At 35.7% G+C, this 15,906-nt stretch overlaps 2 protein-coding genes across 2 annotated transcripts; both read right to left on the reverse strand.

The window, feature by feature from the left end:
- Positions 1–4,594: 4,594 nt before the first annotated feature.
- LOC119641658 (retinol dehydrogenase 12) lies at positions 4,595–7,935 on the reverse strand. The gene has a single exon (XM_038040448.1). It carries the CDS (start codon positions 5,748–5,750, stop codon positions 4,680–4,682), a length of 1,071 nt encoding a protein of 356 aa, XP_037896376.1. The 5' UTR covers positions 5,751–7,935; the 3' UTR covers positions 4,595–4,679.
- A 484-nt stretch (positions 7,936–8,419) lies between these two features.
- On the reverse strand, positions 8,420–11,870 carry LOC119635655 (attacin-A-like). The gene is made up of 2 exons (XM_038030566.1): positions 10,160–11,870; positions 8,420–10,082 (listed from the first exon to the last, which is right to left on the reverse strand). Exons 1-2 carry the CDS (start codon positions 10,321–10,323, stop codon positions 9,683–9,685), a joined length of 564 nt encoding a protein of 187 aa, XP_037886494.1. The 5' UTR covers positions 10,324–11,870; the 3' UTR covers positions 8,420–9,682.
- Between the last annotated feature and the right edge of the window lie 4,036 nt (positions 11,871–15,906).

Here is a 15,906-nt window from a genome sequence, read left to right on the forward strand (position 1 = left end):
ACTAGTGTATGAATTATTCTTGATTCGCGCGAATGGCGAAGCAAGTGTAGGTATAACTGTCTGCCGATTCATTAAATCGCTATTATGACCTCATAACTTTGTCTACACTTCAGTCAGGTCAGCCTTCAAATAGTTACCAAAGACTCGAGAGCTGATTCAGCTGAATCTGCGGTTCTGCAGCGCGGACTGACTCTACCGTAACTATTTGAAGGAAATGATAACTTGCTTCGATCTTTCAATCTATACGCTGAAAAAGGTTGAGATTTTTAGTGTAGAACTTTTCAAGTTTTAATTTGTTGCTCCAAGCCAGATTCGAGAATCATTTAAATCGACTCAAGAAATCGCCTAGTGTTACCAAAAAAATCATATGTAAATAGGAACAAATTAAACCACTACACTGAGACCGCCGACCACCGTCTCACAGTTATTCATATGACGACTTTTCAAAATTGCACAACAGTACAAATTGGACAGATGGACAGACAAGCTTGCGGCGGTTCATAACGAGTGGTTGATATAATAAAAGCAGGGTGTATTTTTAGTCATTATGGGTGTTGCACACATTCGCACAAACTGTATGTGGCGGGTGGTTGGCACAATTACCTACGAAATGACACCAAATCGCACAAAAATACTATCTGCTATATATATTATTATCAATATACGAAGGTTAATAAGTTAATAAATCTTTCCTTTGATTTTTATTGAGGCAGCGCAAGTACTCGTTTCTATGGTTCAAGGTTTTGACCGAATACTAAATAATTATATCATTAATATTCATTCACTAAAGAGAACTAGATCACATATTTTTTTAAAGTAGTGAACATAGAGAGAAAGAGAGAAAGAGAGAGAGAGAGAGAGAGAGAGGAAGATGATGACGAGCGAACAAGGAAGGAGAGGGGAGAGAAGAAATCTAACATAAATAACTACAAACACAAAGGTAGATTCTGTTTGGAATAAACTTTTCACTATTGTTCTGAATAGCGGATGCGTACAGTTGCATACAGTTCTTACATATAATATTGATATAATTCTTATAGATATTTTTACCGTGTTCACGTCGACACGTAAATGTTAACCTGACTTTTTGAACGTGCAGGGTGCAATAACGAATTTTTGTTTGGAATTTTAATTCACCCTTCACTTTGCTTTTTGCTTAGCATTTTCTTCATGATTCAAATCTAGCACAGATGGAAAAAATATAATTTCTTTTTTACACGGTTATATGACTCGTTTGGCGCGTATCATCAGCCGCACAAAAGCAGAACTGTTTGCGTATATATTGGTGCAATCAAAATGGAAAATTAGTGTACCTTGAACCTGTGATCCCGGAAATATTGTAAACAGGTTAAAAAAAAATTAGAATACGCGATTACATACATTACATTGCACTTTCCAAATAATAATAATAATAATAATAGTAGCAGCAACATAACATTTATTAGAACTAATGCGAAATAAGGCAAATGCATAATTTTAATTACACCGGTCTATAAAAAAAAAAATTTGTTTTTTTCTATCATAAAAAACAAACGTATTTTTAGCAAATAAATCGGGTTTAATTTTAGATCTAAGATTCGAATCTCTTTCGTATCGGCGATTATCTTATCTAGAATCTAAAAATAAGCGCCACTTACATGCGCTGAAATTATGGTCTAACCAAGTCGGTATCATTACGAAATTCTATATCGCCTTCCCCGGGGGTATATTAAGGAAAATTCCGCATTCCAATTACGAAAAGCGCTTACTCGCGTTACTAAAAACTTACTCAGTTACATCGAAGCATTGACTATGCGAACGGAATTGTTGATATCCCCTTGCGAAAATAGGTGGGGCGCAAAAGTCTTTCTCAGTCTTCTAAAAGTTCGTTGTCACTGCATTCTTCTGCATACAGGCCTTGTAAAAAGTCGCAAAACAACATATGGCGTCGTTTTCTTTTCTTTTTTTTTTTTTTTGATGTGATCCCAGCTATTTTTATGAGACAGCAACAGAAGTCGTTTGTGCGATTCGTTGATCCTCTTCAAACCTCGTTAATAGTGACGGCCTTATAACAAACATTTTCTTATAGGTTTTTTATTTACAATTTCACTGTTTCCAACTTTTCTACCATATCGCTTTCCTCGTTTGTATTTAAGTAAAAATTTTTATGTTATCGCTTACAAGTTATTACGAAAAGAGGGCGCGTCATTGAAATCTCAGCTTCGAGTTAGTAAACCACAACATTGGTTGTTTAACAATTTTAGACAATCAATGTTAACCGATAATTAATTTGATGAATTTTAATTCAATTCAATAATTGTTTAAAGAATTTGAAGTCTGTCTTCGTAAACAGGAAAAAAACAAAAACAATTATCATCTCTGAATGTGTAATTAATTGAGAGATAATTTTATTAACTGCATGTATACAATCAAAAATGTATTGAGTGCACTTTCAGAATACAACATTTAGAGTATTCTTAATATAGCCTACGTCACTAACTTTCTATTAAGAGTTGTATTCTGATACTATGTTGCAAAGATTTTTGAACCTAATTTTCTATAAAAAGAGTAATATTATCGGTCAAGCGCGATTTAAATCACTCGACGCTTTAAGTGAAATGTAGACAAGGGTCTCAAGGCCCTCAGCTTTCAGGGTAGGAAGAGTTATACGAGGGGATTGAAAAATGATCCCTCCCGACCCATATTTTTCGCACTGCTGTAGAATATCGATGTAGTATGCGATGTATCAGCGACTTTTGTCGAGAAATTTTTTTTTCAATATAAAGACTTTTTAAAATAAGGCTTTATATGGCGGGTGATCGGAAAAGTGGACCGCCCTGAGCCATTTTTAATAGCTTACGTTCTTGGACCAAAAAACGTCATCAAAATGCCTTAAAAATTGCGGCCTGCAGTTTAAACATAGAATAACAAGACAGACAGGCGCACAGATGGTCCAAACTTAGGTCCACTCAAATCTGATTTTGAGTCGATCGGTAGAATTAAGGATGGGTCTATCTCAAGTCTTTCTGGGTGTTGCATATATCCGCACGAGCTTAATACACCCTTGCACCGCAAGTAGTGTACTGTATAAAAAAAGAAGCAAGGTAGAAGCAGGGTGGTTTTAACTGTAAAAAATGGGTTGAAATTAATCTTTTTTTTTGTCGGTCATAAAAGCAAAATTTAAATAGATAGTGAAAGAAAGGATTTACATTTGGCTTGAACGTAACCAATACATCGACCAATAGTTCATCGGATTAAGTGAGAAAAACTCAATTTTTTTTAGTTTTTGCAAAATTCGAGTTTGTTCATCAACTTAGGCTCTTTCAAGAATTGATACAAACTGTTGAAGGCTCCTCTAGCAATTCGGCGCCTTATGTTAACACCGTCAACCGAGTAGTAATGCAACATATAAATACGATGTCGGTTTACTTTTCGAACTCGATGCAGTGCATTGCTTCCTATGTAAAGTAACCCTTCATTTAACAACAAGTTGCAATTTTTGGTATTTTATAATGAGAATTGGTGAAGAATTGTACAAAAGCGAAGTATTGTGCCGTATATAATGATAGCTCGATTATAGCTCTTTAACGTGTTTTAGTTTTTTTTTTGAGAGCTCAACTCGTAAAAGTCGATCATTTAATCGTAAAAAGGTTTATTTTGCGCCAAAACATATCGGTATCAAATTTCATCAAACTATCTCAAAAATTGTTACCTATAGGTTGAACACAAGAAGATGGGCGGACGGATAGACAATCTTAAATCAAGTCAGAAAGTGATTCGAAGTCGCACGGTATAATAAAAGACGGGTCTATCTCTAGTTTTTCTGGTTGTTACATGCGTCCACACAAGCTTAATACACCGCTGTACTGCAACAAATCAGCACAAAACTAGTTTCATTTTTTTGCCTTGCGTTGCTCTTACCTTGTTCGCTCTATCGTTGAAAATCGTTAAAAATTAATTGATTTACCTCCGCTTGGGAAAGGAAGGCACGTGCTAGGAATAATCATTTTGTATAAGCTGGGGAAGAGAGACATTAATCACTCATTTTTATTTAATGAATTATTCTTCTCTAGGCACTACATTCCCATTAAATTTCCTCGATGCTTCTAAAAACTTGCCGGACTTTCACGCGCACGTTTTCTTTTTCTGATAATGTAGTTTTCTTTAAGACACAATTTCTAAGCACGAAATGATGTAATGGTTGACATGTACGCGTGAATAGTTTGCGCGAATTCATATAACCATCATATAACCATTAGATTTGAGCTTAGGAAGCTTTTGGTCTCTTTAAAAATATTTTAAAGCTTTATCCATTTAATTATAAATTATATATTAGTTAATCGCATATTACGCTTTACGTATTTGTATTCTTGGTAAACTAATCAATTTTATTGTTTTGGATCTTTTCAATAGTTTAGTGAATGATATTAAGTAAATATGAAATGCTCTTCGATTTATTTTCATTATTAAATAAAATTATTTTTATTTAAATAAAATAATCTCATAAAAATATTTTTTTTAAGTTTACATTAAAATAATACACCTCAACTAATATCTATTGAAAGGATAAAATAAATAGCGTTACCTAGTTTTTTTTTTTTTCTTTTTTTTTTTTCTTTATTTGTTTATATAATATCGTTATCTATTCTAAGCTCTTTGTCCATTTGCTCAACTCTGTTAAATCACTTTGGAACAGTAATTTATTGTTCGTCTTTAATAACTTGTACAGTTGTAATGTTTGTCAGTTTACTCCCATCATCATTATGCTTCAGCCCGACCATCTTTTCACTTTCTTCCCATAACCAATTAGCCGTTTCTTTATTACGAGCCCACGGTAATAAGGGCAAACGCAACATGTATTCATAATAACCGCCTGAAAGGGTATCAAATTTTGGATCCAAAGCCAAATATAAAGTTGTTTGAGCTCCTGCTTTCGGCGATCGTGTAATTAAATGAAATATTGTTTTCAAAAAGCTCAAACAGTTGTTGTAACGCATCAGTTCGGTGCGCACGATGCCGGGATGCAAGCAATTTGCAGTGACACTAGTATCCTTTAGTAGTTCGGCCAATTTTCGAGTGAATAGTATATTGGCTAATTTTGATTGGGCATAGGCTCCGAAAAACGGCCAATATTTCTTTTCACTATTCAAATCGTTTTTGTTTATACGACCAAACATATAAGCAGCCGAGCTAACCACCACAATTCGACTGGGAGCAGATTTTTTTAAACGATCCAACAGCAAATTAGTTAATAGAAAGTGACCTAAATGATTAATGCCCAGTTGTTGCTCAAAACCATCAACAGTTAGTTTACGTGGCGTGGCCATAACTCCAGCGTTATTAATAAGAATATCGAGGCGATCTTCTTCGGCTAAAAAGCGTTCAGCAAACTGCCGTACCGATGATAGGCTGGCCAAATCCAACGTACGATTAAACACGTTCGGATTCTGAGTGCGTTCAATAATTTCCAGGCGCGCGGCCTCACAACGGGCGGCATCCCGGCAAGCCATGTATAAGCGGGCGCCACGTCTTGCTAACTCTAACGCGGTCTCCTTACCTATACCCGTATTGCAACCGGTAACAATAACCACTTTGCCATCTATGCGGTTCGTACGCCTATAAAACGGTCCTTCAAATACACGTCTTAGCAAATACATAACGAAAGCAATCACGCAACACCAAAAGCAAATTTCCAAAAACCAAGCCCAGGCACCCTCAAAACACAGACGTTTTATTTGATCTCGATCGTTGTCCACATCGAAATTATCCATAATCAAAGCAAAAAAAAAAAAAAAAAAAAAATGAAAGATATTAAGAGAAATTGGAAATGCTGCCGCTTTTAAACAACGTTAATGGTATGTAGGAATGCAGTCCACAGTCACAACGGCAAATGGCAAACGGCAAAAAAAGTTTTGCACAAACTTTCTTTTCTTCAACTTGTGTGTATTTCCGAAAGTGCTCCTTGTCTATCAAATGAAATAAACGTTTATTGTTTTTCCTTATACTGATACCGCTTTTATTGGTATGTCACACGCGCACTCTACCAACGTTCCTCTCATACTGAGGTGTTTAACAAATTGTTGCTATTTCTTGGCCTGTTTGCTTTACCAGCTTAACCAACAAGATTCATTCGCTCATCTATTCATTTATTGTGTTTGCTCGACTTACTTACTGGCTGGCTGGCTGGCTGGCTGGCTGGCTGGCCAGCTACCCGACAGATTGACTACCTGACTAATTGACTAGGCAATTAACTGACTAAAGTTTCTCCTTACAAGCCGAAACCAGTTTTTGTTGCATAGCGAAGCTTTCACATTATTATGATACACTTATGTGTTGTGGTAGCTGAAGACTTTGACAATGCTATTGGCAATGAATACGTGACTCTTTTTCAGATACCCAGCATAAATTATAAGCACGGCATGCTATCCTTTCTCTTTAAAAATTGAATTCTCTTTCAACATCTCTTGAAATTCATTTAAATAGCTGGGAATACTAAACTGGTTTTGCATCTAACTCTGGCATAGTTGCAAACGCGAGAGTTTAAGATTGTAATAAAAATATTAATTTATTCAAGTATTCGCTGCTGTTATTATATTAGCAGATCCAAGTTCAACCAGTTTCTCTAATCATTAGCTGCAATTATGTTGGCGATTTTCATTTTATACAGTGAACTTGCGAATTGACGATCGCCTAACAACGAAAAGTCAAACATGTTTTATTTATTTGCTCTCGTAAGGCGCGCAGTTTTGTCAAAAAAAAAAAAAAAAATCAAAAGTCTCTATATTGCTTTAAAGAGGACGATAATTGACTTCTTCGACGAACTACATTTTTATATAAACAGTCAGAAAGAATGTCATTCAAAAGCCATAAGCTGAGTGGGCAGAAAGGCTAAATGACTAGTTTGCAGAACATCTCGAATGCCTGGAATGCCTTGCTATTAAATCAAAGGACATTTTGTTAACAATATTTACTATTGAGGTTAAGAATATGTCGAATGAATTTCTAGTAACAGCGACACTGCTAATGATTGGGCCGATCAATTTATCGCAATGCATATCGAGCAAGCACTTTTCCCATGAGCTGAGCAAACGAAACCCACCCATGACACAACGAAAATAAAGAAAGCAAAAGCCTCTGATTCGTCTTGCTGCATTTACTTAAAAGATAACATTTCATTGTGGGGTAGAAAAACGCAGACGAAGATGCAACAGGTGGAGAAACTTTCGGTGTCCACTATGGGTGGACATAACATTCTTACTGTGTATCAGCGAGATCAGCGATGGCAAAGTCGTTTTACTAACTCATTAGAGACCGCATCATTAGAGCTGGCATTACTCTTCGCCTGTAGTTAGACTCGCTCTAATCGGCCGTAACGGCGATTATGTTAGAGGAAATAACGATGGCTGCAAGATTCAAGAACGCTGCCACGCGTTTGCAATTCACAATTTTGAAGTTTTGAAGGACCTTTTACTAGAAGTTAAGGTTGATTTAATCATATTAAGCAAACAAAAACGGGATGAGGGCACCCATCTCACTACACATAATGCCTATCGCTTTAGGATTCGAGAAGAATACTTAACAGAGCTCTTCAGCGATTCTGCAAAATAATCATTCCGTAGTAGTCGTTTCGTCGTGTAGTTTTTTCATCGCGCATAACTAATGAAAAAATGTTTACGATTATTGAGATGACGATTATTTAACATTCGTCTTAAGTTGAATACAATCTTCTCTTGGCATTTCAAGTAACTTACTGATTTCACAGTAATTTTCTACAAATTATATTTGTACCTTAAGCTTCTTTAGTTAATTAAATCTTGTTAAGCATTTCAAATTACATGAATTCTTTTTTTGTATAAAACAAATGTTTAAGATAATTAACAATAAGAATAAGAATCAAAGACCAAAGACTTTTCGAGATTCTAGAGGAAGCAAAAAAATTTTCTAAAATTATTCCCAAAAAAAGAATAAATAAATAAAAATGAAGAAATATAAAAACACTAGTAGGCCACAGTCCACCATTAAATACCACTTTACGCGATGCAATTAATCATATAATGACTTTTTAAAATAACGCGTTATATATGTATTGGTCGAGAAACTGTTCCGATCCGAACCATTTTCAATAGCGCTCGTTATTGGGCCCAGACACGTCGGTCTAGCAAACAAGTTTCAAAAATTGCGATCTAAAAATTGGACGCGAAAAAAACAAGACGAACGAACCGAAAGGAACTCTGAATCCGCACAAATTTGATATACAACATTGTACAACAAGTGCTGTGTAGAGTATAAAAATTATGCTTTCAAAATATTGTCCATCGTTAGCCACTAATTTTTGTGTTTGTCGCGCAGAAAATGCATTTCGTTGCCGTAAGGAAAATTGCATTTTTATGGCTATGCACTATTCCGAGCGGTTGCATACTTTTGTTGCGTGTACCCATGAGAAATGTAAATTACTAATGCGAACGCTACATACTGCGTAAAGAACAGCTTCTCGCATACGTAAACGTGATGTTGTGTGATATAAAAGGAAAATAATTTTTAAGCTTTTATATCTCTGATAGTTCTTCGATCAAAATAAGGAAAAAAAGTAAACACTTTGATTCCAAAACAAACGGTCTGTTTCACGCCTTCTCTGTTGTTCTTATGACAAGGAATAGATCGAAATTATACTTCATTTGTGGATCGATTCAGGTGATTTTTGGACTTCATCTCGCGAAAGGTCTCGCAAAATTTCTAAACCAGCGTTGCTAAGGCTTCTTTCAAAAGTTTGACAATATCAGCTTAAGTGCCATCGTGATGAAAAATTTACCTGCAATGCCCTTTCGCATGTTCCAGCTATTTATTATTACGACTGAATAATCGGCGAAATAGTATCAGTTGTCATTGATAGCGACGATTTTGGTGGTGAGATGGTGAGTTAGATCTAAGTTTCTTAAACGCAGTTCCATAAGTGATCACAAGTTTGAAAAAATCAAAATCGATGAAGCTTCTTGGTCGGAAACTTTACTCTTCCGATAAAATGAAGCACTACAGCTATGAAGTGCTCTTTCCATTTTTGAAATTGTTCGTGAACGACACATACGAAACCTTTTGAAAGTTTCCGGACAATGAAGAATCTCCTCTTACTTATGGTCATTGTCGTGTAAAGCTACTACCTTATTTTTTTATACTCTACGTCACTTGATGTGGATGTATGCGACAACCAGAACCAGTTTAAATAAACCTATCATTGATTAACTTAAGCTCGTGTGCCCCGTGCTTGCCTCTAATAATTCTATCCATGTAGGTCTTGTTCCCTTTTTTCTTCGGATCGTACCATTCTTATGACCGTTTCCCCCAAAAACGCTGTAAGATACTGGGCGAGTGGGCCGTGCTCGACTATACAGTTATACCTTGATGTAATCGTAGCCAGTTAACCGTTCGTGACAGCTTGAAGCTGTCAATGGAATTAAAAAATCTTGTTACTATTTGTGTTTCGTCATAATTGATGACATATAAAACAAATTTGTTGTTGCGCAAAGAATGAAAAACACCCTTTGTAATCGCTTTATTAATCAATTTGCGAAGATTTGCGCAAAATGTCCCTGAATTCAGTGAGCGATCTTAACAGAGTTGAAAGCATTTCGCTTGCGTAAAGGGTTCCATTAGCTTAAATATTTATTCACAAGCCTTATGTAACCTTTATAAAGATTATTTAAAATGTTTAAAAGTTAGTGTTTAGACCGAAGCCAATTTTTTTATCAGTTTGACCATTAAACGGCCCGCCAAAATGTTTTGATACTCCCCCCGTTACATCCAAAGTGGTCGCACGATTTGGTGATGACCATAAATTAGCTTTGCCTGTTATATCTAACGTCTTCATACCAAGTTGTGGTATCTGAGAACCAGTCAAAGCAGCACCATGACCATTACCATGACTACAGGTCAAACCGCCGCCAACACGATCAAACTTGAAACCATTGTCCAAATGCGTACGACTATGGAAAGCATTGGCATTTAGATGAATAGTGTCCGTCTTCAAAAGATTGGCGTGAGCACTTGTTGTTAAAGTGGAACCGAGTTTTTCCGTATTGGAATGTTTCAGCGAGACTCCATGATTGTTTCTAAATTGAAGAGTCAATGAGATCGTGTTCATTTCTTCAATAATGGCATTAATAAAAAATATTATACGAAAGCTCACGTGTTGGCTTCCAAAAATAGTCCGGTGGTTGCTGGACCACCAAGAGTATTCCCAGCTGCAAATATCCCGGCACCAACATTGCTTGCATCGTCACCGACACTTTTTCCACATCCTAAGTTTACATCCAAACCACCGTTAGAATTGGATGACGCTGAACCGAACATTTCTTTTTTTTTACTTGTTAGGTATTATATATAAGAGATTTGTTACAAATTTTTTTTCAACTTATTTCCCGACGTTTGCCTACACAATTCTTTCACGATATTGAACTGAAAGCTTTACAGTCGACAGTATTTATATATGACCCAAAAGTGCGAAAATCTTACGCCGCTGATTGCGTGTGCAATGACAGTGGAAAAAAAGACTTCGATAATCCATAAAAGAATTTTGTTTGCTTTATGACAATTCTTCGATATCCATAAATACAAAGAGCTTTTCACGTATTGCGATTATGGGGAAGATTGGAAATATTACCTGTACTCGTACGTAGACCTACCTATTGCCCGAAAACGTTAGATCTCGACCCTTTCTATGTTGCTACTGAAGTTTTATTGAAGTGTTCAACTTTCCGATATTACTTATATGATAGGATTTCTATCGTTCATTTGCTTTCACTCCTGTGCATAAAAAGTCTAGCCTGGTATCGACTAGTAATAAACGGGTCTAAACTAACAATGTAAACCCATTTTCTCATTTCATACTACTTACCAAAGATTTTCAAGATTAATAGGAAAAACTTGAAAGTTTCTTACTAGAAATTGGTTCACAACCTACTCATACTTGCAAATACCGAAACTCCAAATACACTTTGGCGTAAGGGGATTCAATAGAGTTAGTTGCAATGCTTGTTCTTCTAGATGTGATAGTGAAAAACTTTCAATACTTATCAAGCCAGTTAGTTACTCTACATAAAGCAAATCAAGCTACGACTCCCTTACTATTTTGATCTAAACACAAATTATTCGAAGCGACAAATTCCTTACGTTAGGTTTTCTTCTTAGAAAAGCCCACTGTCTGCAAAGGGGACTTACAAGTTATTTATTTATGAATATGTACAATAATAGATGTTTCTTTGTCCTCATCGCATTCTTCTTCTGATGATGATGATTCACAGTAGTGGTTAGTAGAACAACGGTTGGCTGGCTTTTATTAACAAACCAATCGGTAATTACTCACGCAATAAGATAAGATGGGATTACGGGGAAGCACCGTTTATTAGTTTTAATGGCCGCGCTACGTTATTTAAGAATGAATAAAGAATGATAGACCAGAAAAGGTTAAGAGAGAAAAGTTTATTTTGAAACTCAGTTAAAATTCAGTAATGGATTGAAAATATCGTGGCAGCCCTTCTTTGTCGAAAAGGACAATTTTTGAGCGACTTGCTGATTTTAAAAAGGTCGTGCGAACACCAATCATCCTGAACGCGGCGGATAATCCAAAGAGAGAATTAGAAAACATTAAGGAAATTCTGAAAGTTATTGTCGATAATAGAGAAATGAGGTTGTAACAGATAGCTCCCTTCTTATGGATATCAAACGATAATCCGTTCACTATTTTGCACGAACATCTTACAAATGTGTTCCGCATTTAACTGCAGGGAACGCCAAAATTGTCTGATTTAAACTTTGGATTGATGCTACACCTTCTGCTTGGGAGGCAGAGGAGAAGGAAAAATATTTGCATTAAATAATAAGATTATTACATAACCTGGAGTACATTCTAGTGCTCTTCACAAACATATTGAATTGTTAGAGAAGCATTAAAGCGATTCCATCACTCCTAAGTCTTAAAATAAAGTCGAATTTCGCAAACAAATTGTCTTATTTAGTCCCGGAACTGATTGGCTAATGTATTAGATAGTTGAGTAGCGGAAGCTTGAGTTTTCGAGTGGAAGTAATCATCTTTTAACCCCTATTTAATTTTCGTCAAAAATCATTATTTCTATGCTCAGTGGTTACATTTAGTTTCAATTATTTTTGGCTTTTTTGCTTATCGTGTGCGTGTGTGTGTATGCCAAATGAACTAAATAAATTTCTGCCGTATAGTTGGCCCACCGTGCTTAGCCCACATTTTTGCTTTTGCTGAAAGCTGGGCTATCTTCACACTTGGTTCGCGCCCTTGCTAAGGTAATGGCAAAACCTGGTCGTATCGGCGAAATAACAAAATAATTATGAAAACTAAACAAAAATACGATTTGTTTGTCTAAGGCAATTTTATGCATTAGACAGTTGAACGAACTTTGTTGTGAGTTAATGAATGAATAAATTAGTTAACGAAAAATAATTTAAATAAAATAAACAAGGGAGAATAATTTATTGATGAATAATTAAAATTAACTTTAACTGTAAGTAGACAGAGTACAGAGCTTTGATTTCCAACTTCCGGTCCGTTGCACTTTTGCAAGTTGAGGAGTTGAGAACACTACTATTTTAACGTGACAAAAGGTCAGCTGCAGACAGTCGTTTAAGAAAAAAAAAAAACAAAAAGACTACAGTGAATCATCGCCACTAAATCATTACCGATAGTTGCGACAAAAAAAAAAAAAACAAATTTAAATCGAGTTTCTAAGGCAGAAAGAATGACGAAGTTTTAGAAGTACATAATATCATTCACAGCAATATTCTGGCACTGTGACCGATCACTAGTTATGAGAAAAAATTATTTTCATGGTAAAGTTCTTTGATATCAATTGCGTTCCTATCACTTGTCACTTCGCTATTGCCGTTGCTCAGAATGAGTCTTTAAGCTTAAAGGACAGAAAAATAGGTACGAGTTGTACTTTTCAGTTCTATGCCACAGAAATAGTAGAAGATGGCCCTCCTAAAGTCCACACACCGTTCTTACAGGTCGCAACACTGTTCAAAATTAATTCCAGTAGTCCCGTTCTTGCAGTAATAGGTTGAGGACTTTAATGTAGGTTTAGTAGCTGTTTCATGCGGCCACTGAAATAGGAGCTTCCTCTTTGAAGTTGTGAAAGAAGTAAGGTGTTTCGTATGTAATATTTGGCTCTGTTCCAACCTACACTTTATAATTGTGAAGAGGCCGATCGTTTATTGAAAGATTATTTCGCGCTTCATATACTTTTAATGGCTTAAAAGGCATAAGATGTTTCGAATGGCATGTGGAAAGGCTACGGAATTAGGACGCGATAAAATTTATCTCAAGTTAATCAATACGTTCTTTCTAATCTACAGACCTAAAGGATTTTAGTAACTGATAAAATTTGCTTTACACGTAGTAAGCTATAGATGACATTATTTCAAATTCCCATAATACCTGCAGTTACCGGATTCAGAAGGTTTTTGAAAGCAAACCAACCTTCAATAATACGTTAAAGAGTCCCAATACTCGTTCTGAACGGTACAAATGACAAACAATAAAACTAATGTAACGACAAGTTTAAATAATCTCAAGGAGCATTTAATAGTGAAGCTCGCGTTGCGGCTGAACTCGCATCTCGCACTTCGATACTTTATTTTAATAATTTATGTTAAACTTAACTTTGCATTGTGTGTCAAAGGAAATTTTTCAATTGCAATAATAAAGAATTCATTTTGCGTTTGTCACGTACGCGGCACAAATTATGCAAACGCGTTAAATTGTAGTAAAACAAAGCAAATAACGAATGGAAAATTCCCAAAAACTGCATACATATATAATTACATTATTCTCTAAATATAAGCGTAGCACGTGTAAAACACAGCTCTCTCCGCGTTCGCTGGATGACTCGTTTTCTACCCTTAATGTGTCTCTTGTAAATTTGACTTGACCTACGTGTAAAAAAGCAATCGAGTTGAACTCAAGTCAAACGTAAAACACTCAAGCGCTCTCAGTTAAAACAGTCCCATCAAATTACTTAACACTCTTTTACAAAAATTACGTGTGAAGCGCGCTTGCCCCCTCTTGCTGTTCCTACTGTCTTATTGCTATCGCCTAAATTGCTCTCTAATCGATACGGTTATCTACAATTTCAAACGGGCAGTTAAGGCTAATCTTTTCATAAAAGCTTGACAAACATAATTAGCATCGTAAGCTTAACCGCCCACAGCTCTTTAAAGATAACAATTTTAATTTTCGACTCTTCGCCAATACAAAGAAAACGTCTAAAAGTTTGGTTTACTAAAGCGTCAAATAAATCGAATTCTATTCTTTTGCCTGTTTAAAGTACCTTCCGGACAAGGGACTTGTATTGACAAAAGTATTGTTTTCTATGCGGGGAAATATATGTTTTATTTTTGCTCGTTCGTGGTACTTTTCTTTTGACAATATATAACTTCTTGATCCCCAATACAATTTCTAACCATTTCTACACCTGCTCGCTTTTGATATTTTTATTATTATTATTATTATTATTATTATAAATTTAGTCAGAGAATCAATTCCAAGACTAAAGTCTAAAGACTAAAAGCACTAGCAGTCTAAGGCTTTCGGCTTCATTAAAAACTCTAGCGCACTTGAGATTTGAGCCCACGACTATTGACTTGGTAGTCGAGGCTCTTCCCTACTCGGCTACTCAGGCGGATATTGATATTTTTAAAGTAAAAGCAAGATTTGAAATGCAAAGATTTATAGCATCGAGTACATAAGTCTCCAATTTAACTAAGAAAAACACATTTTCTTTCTGGAAATTCAACTTACTTGATCCACATATTCTCTTTTGAGAGTGATACCTTCATTCCAACGCTCCCATAAATTTTCGATGGCTTTTTTGTAGAACGATTTGCCTTTGCTGTCAATCGCTTCTTCATTTAACCATTTTTCCCTGGAGCATCTTTTTGATGTCTGCAGATATGGAGAATGTGGCGGGTGGGGCCATTGTTTTGGGGAAAGAGAATTTTTTTCTTATTTTTTATTATTTTTTTCTCGATTTCTAAATTCAATCAATCCAATAAGGCCAAGCATTTGCTATTTATCCTTTATTGGTGAGAAAAATATCATGCACGTCCCAAAATACGAATGGCATAAGCTTGCCAGGTGACTTTTGCATTTTTGACCGCTTTCAATGAGTTTCGTCGGCTGCTATCCATTCAGCTGACTATCTCTTTGGTTCAGGTGTGCAATAGCGAACGTGTGTTTCATCCGTCTCAAGTCAGAAATGGTTTTTGTTTTGCTGAGTCGGTTCTAAACAGCGCTTGAATTCGTCGATGGATGGTGTTGTTTTTGGTCCGATAAGAACAAACGCGCCGCATCCTCGTCGTTTAGAGTTTTGTCATGAACAACTATTACTGCAAAATAGTAAATATAATGCTTTTTCATTTTTATAAGGTGCTAGTTATCGGACGCAGCTTTAGTTTTCGGTCTTCCAAAACGATTTTGTTCAAATTCAGCCCATCAGTGAATAATAGTTGAGGTCTCTGATGCAGAGCCCCCATAATGCGTGTCAAACCATTGTTTGGCTTCAGCGGCATTTTTTTCTATCAAAGAACAATGATTAAACAAGACAAGAAATTCTTTTTAATCCGTTCTTTTCAAAATTGCAAGACTGAAGTCACTAAAACCCCTGTAAACGTTTAACACGTATCGTTTTAAGAGTAGTACTATGCAGATATCATATGGATCTGTCAACAGTGTAGAGAGCTTAGTTATACTTCGCGGCGATACTATTACACAAATTAGATTTACTTAAGTTTTTCGTATTCACCTAAGATCTGACTGTATATGCTTGAAATCCTTTTACATTCCGTTTTATTTTCCACTCTCTTCTAAATACATTTAATTCGAAATACAAAGCTTAAAATCTAGAATTT

Source organism: Glossina fuscipes, unplaced genomic scaffold (genome assembly GCF_014805625.2).
Source record: "Glossina fuscipes isolate IAEA_lab_2018 unplaced genomic scaffold, Yale_Gfus_2 0, whole genome shotgun sequence".
NCBI classification, from domain to species: Eukaryota; Metazoa; Arthropoda; class Insecta; order Diptera; family Glossinidae; genus Glossina; species Glossina fuscipes.